Source organism: Anarhichas minor, unplaced genomic scaffold (genome assembly GCF_050575085.1).
Source record: "Anarhichas minor isolate MPS153535 unplaced genomic scaffold, ASM5057508v1 ptg000074l, whole genome shotgun sequence".
NCBI lineage: Eukaryota > Metazoa > Chordata > Actinopteri > Perciformes > Anarhichadidae > Anarhichas > Anarhichas minor.
In genome coordinates this window covers 8,540,614-8,566,305 of record NW_027466520.1, presented here as the reverse complement: position 1 = coordinate 8,566,305, position 25,692 = coordinate 8,540,614, and the positions used below count along the sequence as shown (strand labels likewise).

The following is a 25,692-nucleotide window of genomic DNA, read 5'->3' as shown; positions in this document are numbered from 1 at the left end:
TGTCTCTCTGCGTCAGTCAGATATTTCTCTCCTTTCAGTTCTCATAGTTCTTTTTTTGCCATTTATTAAGATGCCTGCAGCTGTCCTGGGCATAAGTAGGCCAGGCAAACACATGCACTCACATACACGGACACACACACACACACACACATGCAAATACGCGCACGTGCACAGAGTGAGAGCCAGTGAGAAGTAGGGCAGACAAGCAGGCAATTTTACCGAAGCCCTTGGATCTCAGGAGCAGACTGTCCCAGAGGAGCATCATGTCATAACACTTCTGATTGCACAGCATTTAGGAATGCCTGCAGAGTTAACCTCTCAATGATGAGGGGTCGCCAGTGATGTCATCACTACCCCCTCTGATATCCCCCCCCCCCCCCCCCAAATCATACACATACACACCCTTACATTCATTCCCCTCCATTGCCATCTCTGTATGGTGTGGGGTAATTGTCCACAAATGCTCTGTGGTGGCAATTAGACATGCAAGATTTAACCTCAAGCCAACCACTTCCAAAAACACAAGACTGTACCCCGCTGAAAACCTCAGTTCGCTTGTCTTTTTGTGCTTTTGATTGATCTCTTCCTGTATTTGCTTTCGGGGTAACTCAGTGTTGTCCACATTTGCTCCTCTCTCCCAGGTGCAGTACAGTGATGCGCAGAGTGGCAAGGATTTTGTGACCTATCTGACCCTCTCCCCTGTGCAAATGACTTTCCACGGCACCGGGAGCACCCTCCAAGCCAGCCATGACCAGGTACGTGTGTGTGTGTGTGTGTGTGTGTGTGTACTGTTAGGCATGTGAAGGGAGGGTGAGTGTCACACCTGTTCAATGCACTACTGTAGAAAATGGGGCCTTAGATATCAAATATAGATCAAAGTGGGTATGACTCTATAAACTGGTCATAGCAGTGCCAATCTGAAAACCACCAGATTATACAGGTATCAGCAATTTGATTGGCTGTTGCATGAAGCTGGTTGCAGACGCCAACCAATCTTGATGCTTTGATAAATGGCAACTTATGTGAAAAAATTGGAAGAATGAAGAACTGCACAGAACAATAAATAAACCTTTTGTAATCTAAATATATCAGGGTAAAGATACGTAACAGTTGAATAGTTAACTGTATTATTATGGATGCCGGGACACAAGTATATTATAAAAAAAAAACATGAATGGACTTTATATTATCTTGAGTAATAACTAGAAAATGAAAACGCATAAAACTGAATTGAGGAAAGTAAATTCTAATGCTAATTCTAATCATTCTAATCATTTATTGCTGCAGTGTACTGCGCTGCCGTTTCTTGTTCCCAGCATTAGTACAGTAAACAACGACGCCCATACGTCTGTGACAACCCAGTGATGGCCGACTGTATCAGACGGGCTCTACTGTTTAAGTTCTGCTTATCCTTGTTCAGTGGAGTGTAGCACGTAGTGTATATAGTGTAGTATATAGGGTATGTTGCGTCGTTGTCGGGGTCTCATCCTCTAATTAACTGAGAAGCCTCGGCTCTCTGGCTTTATTATTAATCACCAGGGCGTCAGAACCACCTGTGATAATTACCACTCATTGCATTTCTCCTTGACAAGCGTCTGCCGCCAGTTCTCTCTGATTTTCAATTCATCAAAGTAATCCGTATCCTTAAAAAAAACTTGTGGCATACCCCTCTTTCTCTCTCCCTCCCTCTCTAGTTTCCTCTCTCTCTCTCTCTCTCTCTCTCCCTCCCTCTCTAGTTTCCTCTCTCTCTCTCTCTCTCTCTCTCTCTCTCACGTTCTCCCCATATTGAGAAGGAGGCTCTTTGTCTCGTGTTGCCCAAGCAGAAAACCAGTTGCTTACATTCTATCACCTAAACATGGGACGCCCCTTTATTCAACAGTCTTCAAAGCTTTAATAAAGAGCCGGGCCCAGCCCTGAATGGGACAGCTGACAGGGGGCTAGCGCCGCCACCACTAGCTGCGAGCCAAGCCAATATAGGCCAGGCAGGTCTGCGTCCTCGGGACCTGTTGTTGCCAGGAGCACTGGGGCATGACCGACTGTTGGAGAAGGCCTTTCTTTTACCCTTCTCAGTACAGTGAGGAGTACGACCACAAAGGGAGCAACTAACAATAAAGGGGTCACCCTCAGCAGCCCCCCAAAACCCCGACACTTGTCGAACAAAGTAGGCCCGAAGGCGTCGCACGTTCGATCGACTTTGCCGTGATGCTGCATGGATACTGCTGGCTGCGAGGATGGGCCTGTTGTTGACGTACTAATAAGGCACGTAGAGCTACCTGTCATTTTATTGTGTCGGTTCCCCCTCTGATTGGATCGATCTGTCGTGTCTCCGAGTTGCCAATTAATAGTTCACAGGAGATCCACGTGATTCTCATTCCACATGTTGGCCTTGGCACCCGTACACACGGACGCGCATACACAGTAATGCGTCTGGTGTGTTTCATCGTACATCTCTGTGGGAATTTCCTGCGGCGTTATCTGCGCCGTCATAGAGGTTTATGTTAGGTAGAGCAGAGCGATTGATAAAGATCAACAGCCAAAGGAAATCCTTTGCACACCTCTCTGCCCATGATGAATGAAGGAGACATTATTCTTACAGTGCTTTTGGGTTTTGTTGTGGTTTTGTCTTTATTTGGCGACACAAGCAAGTCTCTACCAGTTGTTTAGTCTTTGTTTTTAGGCATCGGAGGTGTGACAGAAACATGTCAGGCTGTGAATACAAAAGGAGTCTTCGCTATTGATTATCACACTTGGTTAGCCTCCGTGTGAAATGAGTTTAAAACAATTACTGAAGGAAAGAACACACACGGTGCCACAACCTCTCACTTATTGTTACGGAGCAAAGAAAAGATGTAATCCAATCAGTTAATCAGTTTAACTGTTGAACGGCAGCAGTCGTAACAACAGTAAGCATGTTGACTGTAAATAATGGTTCAAGCCACATTCTTCAAATTACAGCACAAACTTTGTTGTTTTGGTTTAAACTCAAAGTTAACCCTCCCGGGTGCTCCCCTCTCTTCCTCGGCCCCTGGATGGGTTGCACTAGCTGCTCGTAGCCTCATCATTAGGGTCCACGCTACATAACCGCAACATCCACGTTGTGACACCCTCTCTCCCTGCATGTCATACCCCCTTTCTCTCCCCATGGTAAATTAAATAAATAATAAAGTAGAATTACAAATGTTAAGTATGAATTAATAATAGTTCCCAGTAACTCTTTGCTAGTTTCAAACCAGTGATTCACTAAATTGGGTTGCACCATTAAACCATCTAACTTTAACATACTGGATCAGATGTTAAAGCGACAGAGTTGGTGATCTGAGAGTAAAACCGCCGCGTAGCCTTCTGTTGAACGGTAAACACTAACGTAATTCTTACGTTGGCCTGCTCTTTATCAGCAAGTGCAAACACACACGGAAGCGGCTGCACAGACACACACACACACACACACACACACCGCGGTGCCATAATCCTTGGCCTTGTGCAGACATTCCTGGAGGGCCTGTATGTGTGAGAGATATACAGCTGAGTGCTCTTTCTGACCTTATGTGCCATCCATTCGGTGCCATCTGCCAAACACATGTGAGCCCGCAGGCTGCTACGCTAGCTGAAACTCGCCTGGAGCCAAAGATGTTTGTCAATATGTTCTGCATTTTGGCTCGAAAGTGTTTTGCTTATAGTTTCAGCCTGAGGTTACACCATGTTTGATTAATAAAATACAGCGTTTGCAGCTTTTTGAACAAATTTTTGAATGTTTTATATAAAGCCAGTCTCGTGTTCTCAGTTCCCATATGTAGCTGCTGTTTTTTTTGTTTGAGGCGCCTTCGAACTAACAACAAATGAGTTACTCCGTGACCGCAAACGTCCAGCTTCGCTCGCTGCACAAACTCTCTCAAGGCCGTATCAGTTTTGCTCGGTTAAATCCGCACTCGCTCAATCGATATCTGCCAGTTACAAGGGCGCATTTAAGGCCGTGGCAGTGGGATATATTTAGACGTGTATTTTCGACAGCGCTAGATGCTTTTTAGACAGACTTATTTCTGTGTTTGTTCTGCGGAGCTGAAGTAACTCTCTTGGCAGTCCTCTCTGTGGCGGCAGCGGGACACCAGGGGGGCCGAGGCCCACTGAGCTGTGTGGAAGGTGTCGCTGGTCCAACATGAGCGGCCCGCAATCGAAGATGACAGGGTGACTGTTGTCTGCCACCAGACTCTGTGTGTGTTTGTCTGTGTGTGTGTGTGGGGGGGGGGGGTAGCTTTTTGTGCAATATTGTCCTCAGCTGAGCCAACCCGGCTCCCAGGGGCCCTGTCTCCCACATTTTCAGCTGTGGCTGCTTTGGGTTTTGTTTTTTTTACCAGCAAGAGCACATTTTGGCTGATTTGATGTGACATGTTGAACGTAGTGTATCGGGATTAGAATGTGTTTTAGACATGCTTTCAGGTAATGAGGGCCTACTTTTTTTAATTGTTTTGTGAATTGCACCAGGTCTGCTCTGCGGTGTGTTTCTGGTGTGCTCGTAAGCGATAGTTTTCCCCTCTTCTCTTTGTAGTTCGTAGTCTCGCGAAGCAAAGTTCAAGTTTCCCATCGCCTGTCTACGAACAGCCTTCCCTGAGATAGTCCTGTGATTGCCCTTGTGAAAACGTCTTTTCACACGGCTGACATCACTTTACCAAAACACCACTTGGTCACATGCTTGCTCTCATCATCTTATGATGGCCAGATTCACAAACACTCGCACTGTACCATGCCTTCAGGTTACACAACACTGAACAGCTCTGCTGAAATTAATTGGGCATCTGACCTTGTACCCTGGTATGTGGATTTTGGCTGCCAGCAGAGTTACGATGAGGACACAAAGGATGAAGGAACAGGGCCATAGGGGAGTGATAATGAGGACCAGTGGCGAGGAGTACAACCATTCATATGTTGCACACATTCCTGCCGTCATTCGTTTGTCTTGTTGAAAATAGATATAAATGACACTAAAAAGAATGACAGCAAGAAGACAGACATGGCTGATTCATGGCGTGGTGACTGCTGGGATGGTCTTCAGGGATCCCCCGTGGAGCTCAGGGGGAACAGCAGGAGAGGGGAGCTGCAGAGGGGCGGAGGTTGCACAGGCCTCGTGTTTGAAGTCTTCCTTCCCGACTGGGGGGCGCAGACGTTACCCCAGGCTGGGCTTCCTCTCAGGGGGGTCCTGCAGGAGTGTTACCCAACCAGGCAGCTGTCGGACAGCCTCTCCTCCCTTCTTATCCGTCTCGGCTGTCTCCTCTTTATGTGCCAGTGTTGTGAAGCCAAACACGGCACCTGGACGTATCCTAAATCACCGCGTGGGGAGAAAAACGGGGGGAGTGGGACCTCATCTGCATTGACGTGGCCTGAAAGTTTTCAATGAATATGGAGCAGACGTTTGTGACTACACTGAAGACCTTCCTTGTGTGATGTTTAAACCTTCTGGTGTGTCAGCATTTAATTTTGTTGAATGAAGGACACAGGCTTCTTTGAGACAACTAGAAACAATAATGTTTACATAAGGCAGCATCTTTGAGGGGTTGTAGTCTACTTAAAATTTAAAAAAGGTCACCTTTTCTGGTAGAGATTGAATTAAAAAATGTTCAACATAATAGGAAACTGTGCTGCCAAGTGTAAAAACAAAGCACATCATATTTAACTTGGGTGAGAGGCCTTTGTGCTCTGAGTTGAGGCTGCAAAAGTTAGAAATGAATCCCTGTTTGAGCTGAAAATGTTTTCATTGCTTCATTAAGTGAAATGGGAATATTATGAGGCCACATTTGTGTGCCAGAATATAGCTAGTAGTTTTTAACATTTTTGAAAAGTTGTCTGATATAATTGGTTCAGGAGTAACTTAAATATGATCAGAGTGAGTTTGAAGGCAGAGCCCTCATTCTTCACTACAATTAGCTCACATCATATAGAACCAGGGGTCCACCAGTCACAGAGACCTCCCCTGCTCCCCCTCAACGCTACCTTTCAAAGGCGCTTGTACCTTGCTTCCCTCCCCAGCACCACCTCACCCAGCACTCCCTCTGTCAGACCCACCCGACCCCTGCTGCTCCCCTTACCCAAACCCACCCTGTTTCCGCCCCGGAGAGGACAAAGTGAAGCATCCACGGGGCGATCCATCACTCCCGTCTGTCTTCCCGCGTGCCCTCCTCAGGAAACACCTTTCAGACCAGGAGATTAGAGTGTGACGAGAGAGAGGAGCAGTGAAAGAATGATAAAGGAGGAGGGAGAGGTGGTAAACGATCCAGAGAGGCAGCGAGAGAGAAGGAGGCAGAGGGGGGGGGGGGGGGCACTGGAGAAGAGGAACTGGAGAGAAATTGATTGAGTGGGGATTCACGAGATTGATGAGGACAGGGAATGAGAAAATGGGAGATAGATGTGACTATCTTTTTTTCCTTCGCGCACCAGGGGAAGCGGCGTCCAGTGTGGAGAGAATAAACATGAACTTGCCCATTAGGGGACTTGTTGATAGCTCCAAGTGGCCCCTTGGAACATCAGCATGTCTATTAAGGGTTGACATGGTGTGGAACTGAACACACACACACACACACACACATGCAAACACTCTTAGCCTTATTTACTTTTAACATGATCCGAAAGGAAAGCAACAAATTAGAAGGAGTCACAGGGTTGTACTATTTTAGAAAACTACACCATGGACCTTTTGTGATGTCAATTTAACATGTTGGTCTTGTGTCTGAGTAAGCACTCGGATCACTTACTAGGTCGGACCTTGACACATTTTCATATCGCTTTCAACACGATTGAGTTAAATTCTAAAGTAAAAGCCGTGAGATTAACTGCAGCGGCACATGCAGACAATCATCAGTTGAATAAACACTGTGAAGGAGACAATTGTACGCTGTTGAGGTCTTTCTTCTCATATTTAAATCATATTTAGTAAATATATTTTATAAGTATGTGCTAGAAAGTAACTTGACCCTTTTAACTTGTCAGAGATGTGTAAAATTGTCAGACGCTCAAATATATGGTGAGCATGACAGATGGTGTTACCCTAACCTGCCAATTGAGATTACAATCCTGAACGTGGAGTTCCTCTAAAAGCTGCATTGAGTTGTGATACACTTATCCACCATATCCACAAGTTTCATTTTTATTTGAGGCATTATTATCATTCGAATCAATTGTCAAGGAATATAAATGACAGGAAGTATAATTCATATCTATATATTTTAATGTATACAAATGAATCGTCCTCCCTCCCTGTTGTTCCCTGGGTCCTGTCAGACCAGGGTGATCGCTCTGAGGCAGCCAAAGGTGTTACCTTCATTATCACCTCCATGCTAAGAGGACCAAGATGTTTTAGCAGTGGCCTTGCAACCTTCGGTGCTGTCAGGCTCCGTGTGTGATTTCCCACACGCACACAAATTTGGCGCGGATGAAGGTCTCCAAACTAATCACACCTCTCTTCACTCATCACCCCCGTGGGAGGCATAAGCAAGCCGGGCTGCTAACTCGCTACCATCCCCGCTCTTTTGTAGCGTCTTTGGCTCATTATCTTAATGTCATTTGATACTGAGTGATAGTTCTCCGCGCTGAAAAGGTCCCCAAGATAAAGGCCGGATGTTTCACCATTTTCCTGTGCCCATCTCCAAGTGACAACATGTGAGATATGTCACCTGTGGAGAAAACACCTTTTCTAACACCGACGCGGTTAGCTTTCCACTCCGCAAAGGTTGACATTTCATCTTTGTTTCATAATCGGTATTATGCAAACAGTGTCCCTGTCTCCTGTTGTATTTTATTGTCCTAATATACCAACTTTACTGCAGTCGAGGAATGTTAAGGCTGTATATTGTGAGAGGTTATGCTGCAAAGATATAAAAGTGAGCCGTCGTGAATATTCCTCTTTATGAGCGTTTAGGAAATACTCACTTTTACACACAGCTGATACGGCGATGTGCGTCAAGCTGCTTAGTCCCCTATTCCACAGCTCCTGAGGAAACCATCCTGATGCTTTCAGTCGTGTCCAACTTTTAAAGTTGCACAATGCGTCAAATGTCGATTGTGCAACTCTCTTGGGGAAAAGCTCTGGATTTTAAAAAGCCCTTTAACTTGATATGTGACACACGTCTTGTGGTTAAAAGCCTCTGAGTGAATCATCATAGAGTGCTCCAAAAGCAAATCACACACTGACAGTAATTGCAGGGATGCGCACACACACACACACATACACACACTGCACAATGACCTGTATTGTTGTTTGTAATTATACTCTTTTGTTGCTTCCCTGACTTAATGAAATCCAATCTCTCAGATGCTTAGAGGCTATTTGTTTGTAAAAGTTGTTTTTGATTTCCATCGTACACGATATGATTATGGTCTTTAGTTTATAATTTCAGAAATGACAAGCCTTCAACTCAGATTTCACTGGCAGGTCCATAGACGAGGCCTCCTCCTGCCTGATGCAGAGTTACTGCAAGTGATTTATTTAACCCTAACTGCAACCATGAGGCAAAAAAAAGAGGAGCCTTTCTTTCACGGCAGTCACAAATTGGGCCCTAAATGACCCATACTGTTCACCGGCAGGTAACGACGCTTCCAGCGGTGGGAGTCGGGTCGTTAATGTCCCACGTCAGGATCAGTGCTCCGTGGCTGCGTACTGAGTTATGGAGATGAGCGTAGCGACTGGGGAATGTTTTTCTGTCTGTCTGAGCCCCCCCCCCCAACACACACACACACACACAAACCCTAACTGCCCCCCCACCTACACCACAACCACCTTCCTCTCATCTGGATGTTAACGCATTTTCAGGCCTCAAACAGCAGACATTTTGAAACACTCAAAACAACAGCCACGTCGGGGGTTAACACCAGTTACAACTAAGGTGTCACACACTCCTGTGGTTTAAGTAAACAGTGTGTGTGTGTGTGTGTGTGTGTGTGTGTCTGCCCACCTCATAACAGTATCTTCATGATCTTCCAAATCTCCTCTGTAAATAAAGTCACAAGTGACAGCTTGTGTTCTGTTTTATATGCAAATTTCAGCCCAACCCTTTGCATTGGAAGGAGATAAGGGAAGATTAAACAAACCACACTGTCACTACCTAAATGTGAGAGGAAGTAATTGCAGTGGCAAGTGAAACAAGAGATGAAGAGCATTTATTTTTTTATTTTTTTCCAGGAGGATCGACTCTCCTTTTTCATGCCCCAGCTAGCTGAGCAAAAGGCAGTCGTGCTCACTCTCCTGTTGCATATGACAGCTATCACGAGCTCAGAGGCCTGCAATGATTCAGCGAGCACTTATCTGGAACATGATCTAGTGATGGGACAAATTGTACTACATTGTACTCTCAGCTGCACAGTTTACGTTTTATGTATTTAGTTTGGCACTTTTTGAAGGATGAACCAAAATGTAAAAAGACATGTTGAGGTTTTTACCGGGAGTTGTGTGTGCTGGAACCAGTGACTTCCTGATGTCTCCGCTGGTTTTTTTAGCTCGTTTACACAGACATATTTTTTTCATGTTTCTACATTCAGAATAAGATAAATGTTTTGTGTTTATTTATTCAAATTTGATGAAAACGCATCTGATTTTTGTATTTCTTTTTTTATTTATGACACAATTTCAATACTTTTCTATATTATTATGGTTTATTGACTTAGATAACCTTTTAGCTTAGGTTATATAGATTTATGGATACAAAGCATTTGAAGATACTCACCAGAAATGACAATACAATTTGTAAAGAATTCCAATGTAGGCACTGGGGGCCCATTGTTCAACACAATGATAATTGATTACGGTGTCCCTCAAGGTTCCATTTAAGGATTCCCGATATACTCAACTCACTAACCTTTGTCCTTTTTTTTTTTCAAATTATACTGATTGCATAGACGTCTATATGTGTTCATGGTTTTGATTAAATGTTCTTGGCGTCATTTGGAGGATGTGTGTTGAAAGACTGAAACAAAACCTGTACTCGGGGGTGGGGGGGGGGGGGGCCGTTCATTTTTAAATCCATATGTAACTCATCTGGCAAAGTTATGAATGCACAGACTAAAGGGAAACCACAGAGCGGCATTATCTCAGCCATCATGTATCCTTGTATAGAACGCACACCTCAATTTACCATGAAGGGAGGGAAATTATGTTTTGATTGCACGTCTATAGATGCTTCGTAAGCTGAACATGTGCAACAGAGGAAGGATTTTTACACGACTTTCACATGTGCCCGTTGTGTTGGCGTGATGGTGTAATGACTTTCCCAATATGGTGTGATTTATTGTACACGCGTTCAAGTAAGAGCTCTAATGCAGCATAGTTACTAAATAAACATGTGTTTTAGAGGCCCCGTTGTCCTCCGGGACATCTCCTCTATTCCTAATTTCCCTCTCCGTCTCTTTTAACCCGAACACGTTCTCTTTCTCGACGCTCTTGTTTTTGCCGTCCGTCTTTCTTTCTTTCTTTCGAGTCTCGCACTCACCCCCACATGCACATCTCCCCTGTGCCCAGTGAGTAAACGTCGAACCGTGTGAGCCTTCAGCAGGACTTTGAAATGAGACATGGCTGGGACATCAGAGGACTCTGCCACTCTCAATGAAGCCTGCTTGATTTATAAGAGAGCAGGGAGCGGGGGGTTGTTTCCAGAGGCACACAAGGCCACGAGGTCCTCCATTAGTCCCCTGACCCCTGTTTCATGGGACCAACCACTGCATAAGAGGAGAGGGAGGAGAAGAATGGATGGATGGTGGACATGGGGGGGCTTGTGTGTGTGTGTGTGTGTGTGTGTGTGTGTGTGTGTGTGTGTGTGTGTGTGTGTGTGTGTGTGTGTGTGTGTGTGTGTGTGTGTGTGTGTGTGTGTGTGTGTGTGTGTGTGTGTGTGTGTGTGTGTGTGTGTGTGTGTGTGTGTGTGTGTGTTTTTTTTGACCATTAGAGAGTCTGCTATTTCCATTTTCACCGCAGAGAAGAGAAACCCTAGCTCGGTCATTTGTCAGTGGCCTGTGGTGTCCGGCTTAAACGTCTGCTTGTTGTACCTGATCCCTCGCTCAGCCCCGTCTACGCTCCCTCTTTTTTTTTGTTTTTACGATTCTCCTCACAGTTTTACTGTCCGCCATCTAATTAGCTGTGTCTTAATCACGCGTTAAAGCGCACCGCCTTCCCGGTGTTTACTGTCTGTTTGCCGTGCTGTTAAAATGTGTGAGGTGGCTCGTAAAAACCCTTGCCCACAGAGGTTTTGAGTACTCGCTCTCCTTTTGTGGATAAAATCACTGCATCACGGCCTAATAATGGGTTATAGCCTCTGTACTGTGCCCGGAAACTGTAGCGCCGGTTGACATCGCCACGTCTTTTAAAGCAATTTGGACACTCGAAGGAAGCTACACCATTTCATTTCCTTTGCTTTGGAGAAGATCATATATCGGTGCTTTTATTTTGCACGTCTGCTCATCACGTCAGCCATTTTGTGTTCAGACTGAATCCAGGACATGTCTTTGTTCCTGTTTTTGTTTTTTAACACTTTGTGACAGGCCTGCCGGCTTTTAACTAACTCGGTAATGGCATTATGCTAACATTTTTTTAAAAGACACATGTTTTCAGTGTGCGTTACGTTACGTTTTTTTCCCCATCGCGTTCCATCTTTGCCCAGTTAGTGCGGCCTCCTGGACCTCTTCATCAGAGCACCAGCCTTACCCAGCCTCTTGACGTAAGCATGCTGGAATTTATTGTTTTCAGTAAACATGCCTAAAACATAATCTGTCTTCAGAGTACACACCGCCAGTTACCATAGGAACATAGTAGAGTTTTCATAACACTTCAAGAGCTCCCTTAGGCGTAGTGGGTCTTTAATCGACCCCTCTAACACACAGACTTGAAGACCCCACTCAGTATTTTTTGGTACAAGACAAAATGTCCATCCATATCTTATAGGCCCAGCGAGCATGCTGGGTAATGAGAAACAGTCACGGGCCTTGTGGGGATCCATAGCAAATTATAAGACACAGTAACAGGTTTTTACTGGCGTGTCCCTTATGTGTACGAGGTGATTAAAAGTCAACGCCGAAAAAGGAGCTCGGGGAGCTACAAGGAGGAAGAGAGGAAAAAGGTGTAAAACGCTGTCTGACTGCGGCTCCTCTCTTGTTACTGGAGTCCTTGTCCACCGGCCATACTCTCTCTCAGACACACTGCTGTGTCTGACAAGGAGATATAAAGGGCTCTTGATGGAGAGTTGGGGATTATTGCATGCAGCTGGCGGCTGTCACAGTAAGACACTTAGCCCCTCACCCTTTATCTTAACCCTTTCATATACTACGTCCCCACGTTCCTCTTGGCCTTTCCACACCTGTATGTCTCCTCTGTAAATCTAGTCACTCTTTCTCGTTGGTCTAAAGGGGTCGGTACACTTTCAACAGAGTGCTCATGGGATCACTGTGCAGCGTCTGAAACCCCCTCCCCCCCAATACCTTTCCGATGTAGGAATTCCGACATTATATTCGGACAACATGTTGCACGAGCTGCTTCGTCTCAAGCATATCTCACACCGAGGTTCTGAGCTCAAGACAACCAGCAGCGGTTGTCAGTATGAGGGCATCCGAGGCTTTAAAAACTACTCTGTAATGTGAAGTTGCTGCACTGATGACTCATCAGATCCGCCTCTTCATTTAGGACCATTTTTAATACAGACGGTAATTTAGCTTCCATCACTTACCCTGAAGAGAATGATGAAGGACTAATTGGATTCCAATTTAGAAAGGAAGTGCTGATAACAGCCAAAAATGCTCTTTGACATCCAGGCTGATATCCTCACTAGTGATCGATATGGCCCACGGCTGTATCTTTACTAAGTTTATTATCTATGCAAATAGGGGGGAAGTGATTGAGACCTTGGATCCGAGCTCTGGAGTGGGCTGCCCATGCTTCCATGCTGTAGACGGACAACGTAGTTGCCTCTGGTTGTGCAGCAACCGTCACATTGTCATCCCTCACCCAACCTCTGCTTGTACCGCTGCCCACTTTAACTCTGCTGTGCACTCCATCACCAAGCAAACCGTATGAGTTTGTCACTTCGAGTTCAGGACAATGTAAATTGGCAGGAAAAGAGCAGCTAAAAGGATCATGTGGTCGATCTTTGACACGGAGAGAAAAGTGGAAAGAAAAGGGAGATTAGGAGAAAGAGAAGAGCAGAAAAGAGAGAAATGGGACGCCCCTCTGGACCGATGACTATCTCCCCGCTGATAAGAGAGCGAGTGCCTGAAGGCTGGCTTTTCTTCCCACCGCTTTCTGTGCCTCCCCTAAAGCAACTCGAGTCCAATTGTTCAGGATCATAGAAGCTTCTCCCTCTGGCATAGAAACGAGGATCTCTGCAGGTGGAGATGAGGTGATGTAACGCTGCCTTGGAAGTCACTGGGGAAACTTCAAGGAAGCCGACATTAACCATAGGACAGTCGGATGGATGTTTCCCAAATCTCCCACCATGACTTTAGCCCAGGAGGTGAACGTTTGATGATGTCTTTGACCACCCCTATGTGGGAAGCATCTTCAATCTGTTCCATGACTTATAGACACAATAAAGAAGCGACATTGTTTCTGTTTATGTCATCCATACAGGCGAAGCGTGAATTGTGAATGAAATAGTTGTGGTTCGTAGGATGAGTCATAAAGGAATAGTCCACCCGGCCTCCTCATTCAGGTCCGTCGGTCAGCAGTCGTGTTGGTGAGTCACTGGCCTTGAGGCAGTTGTTCTCTTCACACCCAATATCTTCACACGCAGCAGTCCCATCACCAATGCATTCTTCATGCCCCGTATCTCATCGCATGCTGTATTTAGTCACTGATTCATCAGCAGCCTTGGAATTAGCCGTATTGAGGAAGGACGAGCAGATGCTTCACTGCGTAGCTTCCTGTGAGTGGCAGATTCCTTTGAAAAAGGAGGTTGTGAGATTATGAAAATGTGTCATCGTCTCTACTCTTGATGAAAAGGGAAAGTTTCATCCTTACTTAATTTCGCCACCGTCTACTCATTCCTGACCTATTGCTTTATCTCATACACAGATACAGCTCACTGGTATCAGTCTTTAAAAGGAAGATCAACTTGTAAACCTCTCTTTGTTTGTAGTATTCTGACATTGGTTTCAATATTTTCTAAATTTAGGAATTGTCAGTAATAAGAATATATTGGCTTACAATGATTTTAAGCGTTTTAATACGTTTTGGGCTATTATACAAAATGTACAAATCATTCACAAATGGTTTTAAAATTGTTATATATGCTTTTTACAGTATTTAAGGTAAATCATTATGAATGATCACAACTGTTATATTGTGTTGTAAGCATTCATTAACTGTTTATACAACAAGTTCATGTTATAAACTAGTAACGACTGTTAACTCGTCATTGCTTATATACTGGTTATAAATACTAAATAGTGTTCCCAGTTCAACTTTGCTCCCTTTTCATTGCCGTTACCCTATAATAAATAATGATATCCAATAATTATCACGTGATGTTACAAACATCAAAAAGAACCAAGCTCAACAATATGTCTCTTCACAAAGTTTTGACTGTGGCGTACGAGCGCGGTGTTATCATAGAGGCCGTCTTCGGCTGTATCTGCTTTTCCTCCGAGGAGCTTTGCTGACAAGGCAGGAGTTTGGTATGCTGAGGTGCTTCTGCTCCTCGCCCTTTTGCCCATATGTTTTGTATTACGCCCTAGGAGGTGCCATGCTCAGCAGCTCGGCGATGGGAAGGGGGATAAAGCAGGCCTCTCCGACCCAAATGACGCATGACATGGCGCTGCGCCCTGGGCCCTTATTTATGGCTTCCCATGTCAGCGAAGGCTCGCTCCCCTGGGGAGCCCTGCAGCCATTACCCTGCTAACTTTTAGCTCAGCCGGCCTCCAGCGCTCATCTCGGGCCTGAATACACACACACCATCCACTGTCGGAATTCCGATCACTGTGATGTGGCGGCATGCACACATGACTGAGAGGTATGCAGAAATCAAATAGATTTCCTCACAGAGAAGTTTATTCAGCTGTGCAACGTTCTCAGTCGCTACACTGTTTCACGAGAAGTGAACCTTCAGAAGAATTAAGGTAATGTCAGGCTGCAGCTCGTCCACCGACGGGCACACACACTGCCTCTTTTATCAATGCCTCTGATGTGGAGGAGGATGTGAAATCTGGAGAGAGAGTGAGGAAGAGATTTGGTGAGAGGATCCGAATACATTTCCTCTGTAGTTACTCAAGAATCCATGTACACATCACACCGCATTAACAAATAAGACTGCATAGACTGCCAGCGCTCATGCACACACAGGTGTTCTCCACGAGCTATGCGGGAATATTCCAGTGATCCCTGTCCAGAGTTTTGATGTGGCTAGAAGGAAAATTAAAAGAATTTAGAAGAAACGAAAGCCAAAGGATGAGAAGAAGTTAGAGAGTAGTTGACAGAAGAAGAAGAAGAAGAAAAAAAAAAGGAGATGAGGAAAATCGGCAATAGATAACGTTTTAAAAGAAGAAACATCAGAGGAAGATGTGACGTGACAACAGGGTTAACACAGGACAAAAAGATGGCTGGGGTGCTCTCCTCCCTGGATCTCATGTTTCTTTCTGCTTTGGGGGAGTGAGCGCAGAAAGAGGGAGCACTGTCAAGGTTTTTATGTGGCCTTTTGAAAACAGAACAAGCCCTCTCCAGAACAATATATCAGCTTCAGAACTTCTCTGGCAACGGAGCACTCATTTTTCCAACTTCCCAGGTTCCTGACTGTAAAACACCCTGTTTGAAATCCACTCTGGTCATTGTTTAGTCTAGTGGAAGTCCCTTAGATCATCCTCATCAGCAGCCGTTCCTGCATCCCCTTCATGTTCCAAGTCCCCCCCCCCCCCTCGCCTCGGAGCCAGCCACTCGACATTAATCTGACTCTTTCTAGTGTTGTTAAGGCCTGACAGCCAGCATCTTATTGCAAAATAAGAGGATCAATAGTGATTGTACAAAAGCGGGTAGCTTGGGTTGCGGTCGGTCCACCCCAGCGTCGTGTCCGGTTCTAAAAAGAAACTGTTTTGGAAGTATTTGTGATATACTCTTCAGGCAGAGTAGACTTGCATGCGTCAACACCACACCATTGAGCCGTCCAAACTTTATCTCTTTCACTGTCTTTGTTTCATATTTGTATACAGGCCCACGTGCATCTATTGTAGTGCACCTGTAGAGCTGCTGAGAGGTGGTTTCCAGTCCTGCCAAACTGAACAAGAACAAGAAACCAAGCATTCCCTCTCTCCTGTGTCTTGCTGCCTCAGATAATGTAGACGTCCAAACACATGACTTAGACAGTGATGCAGGACCAAGGCGACGATGGTAGGCTGCCACTGATGCTCTTAGCCTGGCCTCGAGTTTAGAGTTTAGAGTCCAGCTGGTCCGTACAGAGCCGGGGAACGCCCTGGGAGTCTGGATCTGCTAGGTGAGGAGGGACATACCACACTGTACTCCTGAGATTGGGTCATCGGGTTAAACCTTAAGCGGGTGTCTGTGCTTTCATGTGGCCTCCAGCAGAGCAGAGGCAGGATCTGATCTGATAAACCTCAGAGAACATTCAAACTAGGCTAACTTCTGTCTTTCTTCTACTGCTCTGAAGATTCAGAGTGGGAGGAGAGAAAGAGATGCAAGTATGTGAGAGTGAATGATGTGCTGGTGGTCTTCACCTCATTAGGACCTCCCCAGTTGTCTTTGATGGCTGCTTAGGGCCAGAGGGTGAAGTGATGGAGATCGAAGAATTGAAGCCTCCTTCCCCTCCTCTCTCCGCTTCCTTTCCCACCAAACATTTCATTTTTCTGCTCCTTTTTGTTTACACCTTTACCTCGGCCAGCCACCCGTTCCCCATAATGTCTTCATTAATGCCCTAGAACCCAGTAGTCCAGCAGAGAGAGCTGACACAGGGGTCTGATTTGTCAGGGTCAGTGTGATCCAGCGATCCATCAGGCCGGTGCCGGGGACTCCTGGGGGACCGGGCCCTTTGTTTGGCTAAGCCGCTGACGTAAGCGAAGCCTCTGTCGGGGAAGCCATTAAGGGCGCAGCAGGCCCAGAAAAATGAGCCGCCCTTGTCAATCCGCATCAGGAAGCTCGGCCACGGTCACAGATCCTCCTCGGGTCCCCATCGCATTGGACCGCTGTTTGTCCAAAGCCTTTGAACTCGGGACAGCTAGATAGATAGATGGATGTGTCAAGTGGTCTGTGGGGCGCTTCAGGTTGGCTCCCAGTCTTGGATTGATGGAGAGTGCTGGGTTGTTATCTAAAGTTGTGTTGAGGAATGATAGGTGAAGATGGAGTGATGAGGGCGACTTCAGTACTCCACAGGAAATTCAAAGGGCTGCGTTAGTACGGGCATGCTGTCAATGGCACCGGCGGGAAGATGATCCAGGAGATCCAGGATGCTCGGTTAAAACGGCCTAATGCCGTTCTTATGACGAGGTATGTTTGCATTTCCAGATGACAATGAATTGTGTTGCGGCAAAAGGTTTAATTTTTTTTTTTTTTTTTTGCTAAACAACCCAGCACTTTGTTGTTTGAGCCCCCCTGTGTCAGCCCCCCCTGCTGTGTCAATGCAGTGGTTTCATTGAAGTGAATGAGGCACTGGTTTGTTTGTTTTGGCGCAGTGCTAATGTTGGTCTGAAGCTTCCACTATGAAGTGGATGATTGGTCAGCTTTTTCTTTTATTTTTCATTCTCTACACAACTCTATGAATACCTTCCTGTGGAGACGTGTCATTATACCCATGTTTAAAAAGATGTACGGGTCTTGCAGCTCAATGAAGGATAACTTTTTGAGTGTGGCCATTCTGAACCACTTCAGACATGATAAGAGAAAACTTAAAACAAACTAGTTAATTTCTAGCCTTCAGATTTGGTAACGCCCTTAGTGGCCAATGAAACATTTTTTCAGTTCCAAGCATCATTTCCAAAAGCCTCCGCCATTCCATTCCTCTCCCATTTGTGAGTGACTCAGCATCCTCTCTGCATACTGTCTCCTCGCCCACCTCGTACTCTCCCTTTGTGCCGTGACAGAGATGGAACACCTCCACCTTGCGTAACTCGGCCTCAGACTAAACACACTCCTCTGGTGTTGATGCATCAGTGTAGCGGCTGCCTCTAACGATGGCCAACTTATCTCATTAGAAAAATAATGATTTCACTGGCTGCCATTTCCACAGATAGCCCCAGTATTTGTCTTAGGCTCTTGTGTCCTTCGCTGAGCTGCCGGGCCCTGGGATCGGCTGCCACGGCCCTCATTGCCTGCCTGTCGTATATCAGCAGCGCTGCCACCGCCAAAGCCTCTGATTTATGGCTGTTTGTCTCCAGTCAGCGCCCCCCCCCCCCAACCACCCACCCACCACCCCTCCAACAGATGGGCTCTAGCTATTTACTCAGGGAGAGAAAGATCCCAAACCCGAATAACTACAACAAACAAAAGGTAATTATGGAGAAGTTGGTTGTGATTACAATTTATTGGTCACCAGAGAAAACTTTGATTGATCTGTCCCTGTTGTTTATCAGGTGCGACCTGATCGTGTGTCCTGGATTAATCTGGCTGCGTTAGGTTTCCACTCTTATCTTAATGACTTTTTTCCGCTTCAGACAGTCCTGGTCATTGTGAGATGACACCTGATACATATATAAAAATAAAAAAAACGGTTATATCAAGAGTCCCGATATGATTATTAACAGTGTAATCGTGAAAACATTCCCCCAGCTGTCATGTTCTACAGGGTTGTCGCCTTAAATCTCTGCAAGTATATTCAAGCTCTAAATCTCGCTGGCTGTCAGATCTTCACAGCGGAAAAAAAACACATTGCACCATAAATTGTCTGTTACAGACTTAGAGGGGCTCCAGTTGATTTCTGGGTCTCTGGAGAAAAAGTATATCTGCAGTATTAACCCAACAGTGTCAATTTTTCAAACCAGTCCGACTATTTAGTTGCACATTTTTCAGTACCTGTGCGCATTAGTCTCTCTTTTTTTTTCTTTTTTTCTCAATTTGATGGATTCAAACCAGATTTTGACCCCTTGCACCTGTCAGTCATAAATTATGAATCCTGGTTTATGTTACTCATAATCTGAAGTTAAACACTTAGAAAATGATTTTGGACGTGAGCACACAGGTGACGGAGTGTAACATCCTCCTCTACGTATCACATTCCACAGAGACACGTTGATACACAGCGGGATTTATATTTTCTCAGGATTAAAGCGTGATAAATGCCTCTTAAGTGCTTATTAACTTAAATACAGACGGTTCTTCACATGGAGACGTCTCTGTCTGCGAGAGTATCGGAAAAATGTCTGCCATTCAGATATTCTTGTGGGGAGAGTTTAATTCGTCAGCGCCAGCTGATATAACTAATAAGAATAAAGCACAGTTGGTGGGCTTTCCATAATGAGGTAAACTCAGCCAGTCGTCACATCTCACTGAGCAGAGCCACGTATGCCTTATCTCGCCTCTGATTAACTAGTGATAGTGTGAGGGATCCAGGCTAGCTCTCCTACCAGATGTATAATAATAAAGTGAAGCTTTAAGAGGTGATGGAATGGGTTTCTTTCAGTTGTTCTTTTTCAACAGTGTTCACTTTAAGTAAAAGTACTATTCATCAGTACTCTTATCTTATTTATTGTATTACTAGTACATTATTTACTATGTAGATAGACTGTACAGTATGTTTAGGAACTACTGTGGGAGGACTCGACATTTCAGCGTCGGAATGTTTCAGTTCAGTTTGTAGAAATAATATGCACCCAAATAAAATACTAAATCGACAATAATGATGGAATGCATTTATAAATTCAACATGACTAACTGAAGAAATATGAAACATGCAAATAAAAGGCAGATAAATCATTTTCATGCACATACATTTGCCGAATTAACTTTGCTAGTCCACACAAAATAATTGACTATCTACCATTTGAAAGCAGTGAAGCCCACGTTGACAAAAACATTTGTAAAGCATGCAATTAAAACGGTTGGAGGTGCTTTGAAAGGCCAATTAAATCCCTTGTTAGACAGCATGATAACGCAAGAACAGACTGAGTTCTTACTGCGCGGATACTGAATGAGTAATTCACTGTGTTTGAACAGCGGTTGGTATGGAGATCTGCAGTGCCAGATCCAGTAGTGTCAGTTCTGGTGGGGGATATACTCCCCAGCTGAGAGACAGAGGGAAAGGGAGAGTGGGCAAACACATCTGGAGCCAATCTTTAGGATGGAGAAAGGATCTGTGTCAGGATCGGAACTGCAACCTGGTTAAGATCTCTTAAACAGCTCTTCTCGAGAAGTGGTCCGCAAGTGGTTTTCTGCTTGTGACATTAATTGGGGGGGGGGGGTCTTTACGGTGACGATGGGTTTAGCCCAGTGGTTGTCACTACTGGCGTGGATCGGCCCTCAGAAGTTGCAAAAATGTGCAGGAAATTTTACGAAAACACCTCTGCCTCTCGGGTTTCATTTGTTATTTTGTTTATCTTCCCAGTCCCACTTAACATAGCATGTGTGTCAGTCTGCGCTGCACCTCTCGACTCCCACACATGTTGCGTATATTATGATAGCAGGCCGGACCCTCCTCGTATCACCAGCAGCCCCCTCTCGCTGGCACAGGCAGGCGGGCGATGAGCAGGAAGGAAATGACCTCATGGCGTTTCTGATGGAGGCTTGGCACACGGCTCCGGTGAATTCTTCACGTAGCGTGAATTTGTGGAAATACAGATAGGATATAGTTCTTTAATGACGTGGCATTAGGTTGCTACACATGGCCGGTTGTGGTTATAAACTAAATGTGCCACAAACGGTTAATTCAAAGCTTTTTCCTTGGTAGTGTGACGTAGTGAAAGTCTCATTTTGCAGTGAAAGCTTCCTTTCTCAACCACAAATTGAACATAATTAAGTCATTAAACAATTTGCAATAAAAATTGTACACACACTTGTTTATTTTTCTCACTTATTTCGTGTGGGTTTTGGGCTGCACAGTTAAGATTCTGTGTGTTGCGTTACCTTTTATGATTTCTAGGTATTTCAGACCTGCTGCTATATGTTTAGCTGTGATCACAGAGAATACAGATGTCACTCAGACTGACTTAGGAAAATGCAGAGCAGCCAAAACATAAAGTGGAAATGTTAACCCAATAACGCTAGATAAACAGTCAGCGGAGAGGAGCCAAAAACAACAGAGAACGAAGGGAAAGTGTCCTGCTGGCATCAGGTTTCCCAGAGTAAGTGTTATTTGAAAAGCAGCTGAAGGGTGACACTCACTCTCCTCCCACCCAATCTCCCTCTCTCCCTCCTCCCTCACTCAATCAACCATCTGTTGTTCCCTCTCTTCTCAGGCTGCTCTAAGTGCCTTGAAACAGCTGTCGGAGCAGGGACTGGACCCGGTGGATGGCCCCATCAAGGTACGGTAGGACACGGATCACGCTAAACACAGACAGACGCTCACTCGGTGTTGGATGTTTAATCAATCGGCCAATCAGGGCGGACAGATGCTTGTCTAGTGAGGAGCCAGATGTGTGTGTGTGTGTCTGTGCCAATCCGGCTTTTTTTTGCAAATCCTCAGCGCTGCAGGCTGGTCCATCTTCAGCTCCCTCCACACCCACGCACACGTTCAACATTTCCGCTCAGCATTTTTCTGCCATAGGAAAAGCAACAATATTTACATGCACTACACTCCTCCCAGTGCTCAGCACTTTGCATGATGGGTATCGCGACAAAGGCTCATGGCAGAAAAGATGGCTTTCCCTCCAATGTCCCTTCCCTCCACAACGAGCAAGGGAGGGAGGGAAGGAAGGAGGAAGGACCAAGGAGGAAATCACTGTCAAGCATTTCATTTTGAGTATTTTCATAGGTGTGCCTTAGAAAAAAAAGTTTAGGCAAGGGGGTTTTCTTGCAGCTCTGAGTCTCCTTCAGAAAGAAACAAAGAGAGGAAAGACAATTGCAGTGTTATAACAACTTTATTACGTCATCATTAAAGGAGAGGGGGGGGGGAAATATGGTAGCAATTACACTTTCACCTGAGCAGTTAATCGCTCATTTCTAACTCCGGTATTTCCCCTCTTGGTCTCTAACACTCATTAAGTCGCCCTGGTCATCAGGCTTCAGATGACCGCAGTTACCAGCATGAAAACACACCCATTTCCTCCAAGTCAGCTGCTTTTCTTTTCTCTGAACCCGCACAGTTATTACAGTCATTTCTGATAAGAAAAACACACAACAGGAGACATTTGGTGTGAAACAGATTGAGGTCAAGGACTTCTGAAGTGTCTCGAGTAACGGTGGCAGCACTTTCGGTTTTCCCACTTGTCATACTTTGAAGGACTTAAATCCCGGGATCTTCCCGAGGAACAGCGAGAACAAATTATCAACCGCGTGACTGATTATTAACAGCATTGCTTGAAGTCTCGGACGAAATCTGCCCTAACACAGTTCTATTTGTGTTTTCAGACCAGTGAACCATGTGGGAGGGAGGATGGACATTAAACAGACTAACTCAGGCACCACCACTCAGGTCTGCAAGGATTCAAAGGCTGTCGTCAAGGAGCTGACAACCCCGAACCCCTCCTTCGGCATACACCAACCCGACGAAACCCCAAAAGTCCCATAACCTACGACCCACAGTGTCCCCACTACCCACAATTCCCCCACCCTCTCTACCCACCCCCACCCCACGATTGCCACTGTATCCTGCAAAACCTGTCAACATGCAATAGGGTGGATGTGCACCGAGAAATGACCGACTAAAACCCCATTACCTGAGTCTATGTGAAGACAACGCTATGTTAACACGTTTATTGATGATTTCAGTCTAAATTTATAACAAACAACAAATAAAAGAAACGAAACACAATCTAATGAGATAAATGCATGGTACTGTATGAAATTAAGGGAAGTCCAAAGTGATACACTGCATAGACAATTTTCCCTTTGGTTAAATGTCTTTTGGTATGGTTAAATACAAATATGTACATCATGCCATTGAAACACAAAAGAAACATTTTAGGGGAGAAACCAACTTGCGTACAGTAGCTTATTTTTTCGGGGGTATTATGTTTCAGTTTTTTTTTTTTACATTTTATTTTACTAATCTAACAATGCTTGAGTACTGTATTTAAAATTAACCAATGCCAGTGCTGTGAAAGTTGTAGTTGTTGTCTTCATATATAGTCACCCAGCTTACCTTGTATGCTGACATAAAAAAAAAAAAAGAGTTCATCTATCTATATGGATGTGTATGACTTGCAAGAGTATCATAATCCGAACAATAACACAAGACAAGTTTTTTTTTTTCATGTGGACAAAAAGGACAAAACTGGTGTTAGCAGTAATCAGTAGAAGTGTCGACCACCCAGGAGGGAAGGTTGGACTAACCTTTACTTCCTGAAGGGTCTAACTTTCCCGTTTAACATGACCCCACACTGGCATAGCATCACTGGAGCATCGACTGACCAACAGCGGAGGCAAAGGGGCCACCACAGTATCACTTTTTATCTAGAAACAGAGGCCAGTGGTTAGTATCCTCTGCTACCAGTAAACGTCCAAACTCCAGAGAGTTTTCACGGGCGTGACTGCATGTCCTCCAGTGAATGAAAAGTCCTCTCCATTCCAGTGATTTTGTGTCAGTGAATATCCCCCCATCTCCCCCCCCCCCCTCCCCCACAGTTTTGTCGATCACATCTACACCCATTGTGTGTGTTGTATTGACCCGCCAAGGCATCAACTGGGTGCTTTTAATGCCTGCATTCTGTCTGGAGTGCGTCTTTTGAGCGGAGAGAGCCTGTGTCCGATACGCAGGCTCTCTTCCCTAAAGCCCACTTTGTTCACTGACATTGAGGACGTGTCTTCTTCTTCGCTGTGAGTACAATGTGTAATAAGGCTGTTTCTGTTACTGAAATGCAGTAAAAACACCTCAGTTCATGTGGAAAAAAAAAAGAATCTGCTTCTTTGTGTCTCATTTCCTCCTTTTTACACATATAAACACAACTGCAATTATCACTCTTTCTTAAATAAATCTACTTTTAGTGTGCATCAGCTAGAACCAAAATTACATTCAAGTAAGTGAAGATGAGAGACGGGGTGATGACATTAACAGCATATACTGTAGTGTTGATGAATAAACAGGCTGCCCCCCCCCCACCATCTGTTGAACAACCTGAAAGATAAAACAATAACAATCTTAACTCAAGGCCCACTTACTGGCTCTTATCGTACTTTCAATACTGTGGATACATTTTGCTCATTTGTCATGAAGGTTTACTTAGTTGTCTTCACATGACCAAAGTATGTAACTTTGGTCACCTGATGCGATTGAAAGCTCTGGAAAAGGCTAGTAAGGGGACCTTGAGTCAAGATCAAATTGTAAAACTACTACCCCCCCAAGGGGAAGAACACGCTGTCAGTCCAAAGGCAGTTTGTAAAATAATTGCACCTTACACAAAGCTCTGCCTTCACGAGAATCTAAGAAACATCAAAGTATTTCAAAACTTTCTCAAAGAGAAAAAAGCCTCATAAATAATATTTATTGTCGTTTACCTCTTAATAAATTCCCATGCCACTGCATTCATTAGTCATAATGACTAATAACATCTAATAAGCACATAACAACAAATTGGGTAGTTGTGCTCCAAAAAAAGTGCACTAAAGATTTTTATTGTGTGTTGTTATTCCAACTCATTTCTCTAATGCCAACGCCTATGGTGCGGTACATGAGTTCATAAGTCATCTAATGACTGTATCTCTAATCTTGAGGATAAGTCTACCGTCAACAAGTCCTGTGAAAAGACCAGAACTAATATTGCATGAGTCCGTCTCGCACTGCTTTCTGACTTTTCTACATCGTCTGTGGCTCTCAGCCCCTTCGCCCACGGATTCCTACAGAAACTTCATTATTTTTTTTAAAATATATCGTTTTTTTAAGAAGCTCAGTAATTTATTAAAACAGCTGGGCATTGAAGTTTTTAGTAAATGTTACTCAATCTGGAGTAAATAGGAGTAAATTGTGCATATCCTGCGGACTATTTTGAAGCACGGACTAATACATGCTAATCAGTGTTTATGGCAATATCAGCGTATGTGGTTTGACTTAAAATGACCTACAGTGTTGCGTGTTAATCATAATGAAGAAACATATTGCCCAGAGAGGAAGAAGCTTTGGCTACAGAAACAAGACTTGTTAGTCGGATCAATTATTGTTTATTTGGTCTTTTCTTGGGATTTACGAAAATATAGAATATCACCAGACTTAAATCCCTATGCAGCATTTTCAGGACAATCTGCTGGTTTACCAACAATTTCTTAGTTAAATGTGTATAACATGCAGCCCAGAATATCAAAATACCTCCTAAGGACAGACACTGTTGCATGTTGTCCTTTACTCGTGCTATTTGAACTTTAAAAAAAATGAACTCCAACTTTTGTCATGTCATGTCATGTCATGTCATGACATGTGTTTTCCAAACAGACCTAATCTCTAACTGCATGACACTCAGCTGGACCAATCACAAGGATTGAGTGTGTTCGCCTCATCTATCCCTTGTGTTGCGTCATTCCATCACTTTCACCACCTCTGCTGTCCTCCAGCACGCAGACCGCCTTTTGCACCACCAAACCCACTCTGCTCTCTCCCATTAGCGAGATGAACGAGCGAGCGGGACAGCGGCAGTGTCTAATTCAACCTCGCTGACTAA

At 44.7% G+C, this 25,692-nt stretch overlaps 1 protein-coding gene across 5 annotated transcripts in view; it reads left to right on the top strand.

The window, feature by feature from the left end:
• stau2 (staufen double-stranded RNA binding protein 2) overlaps positions 1–23,941 on the top strand; it is a 76,791-nt gene extending 52,850 nt beyond the window's left edge. For 2 of the 5 annotated variants that reach the window (XM_076080139.1, XM_076080140.1), the window contains exons 12-14: positions 642–755; positions 21,343–21,408; positions 22,454–23,941. In XM_076080139.1, the coding sequence (XP_075936254.1) occupies positions 642–755; positions 21,343–21,408; positions 22,454–22,489 (216 nt within the window). In that variant the 3' untranslated portion in view covers positions 22,490–23,941. Of the gene's footprint in view, positions 1–641; positions 756–9,163; positions 10,344–21,342; positions 21,409–22,453 lie in introns of those variants that run through there. The other 3 variants (XM_076080137.1, XM_076080136.1, XM_076080138.1) reach the window with 3 other exon arrangements.
• The last annotated feature ends 1,751 nt before the right edge of the window (positions 23,942–25,692 follow it).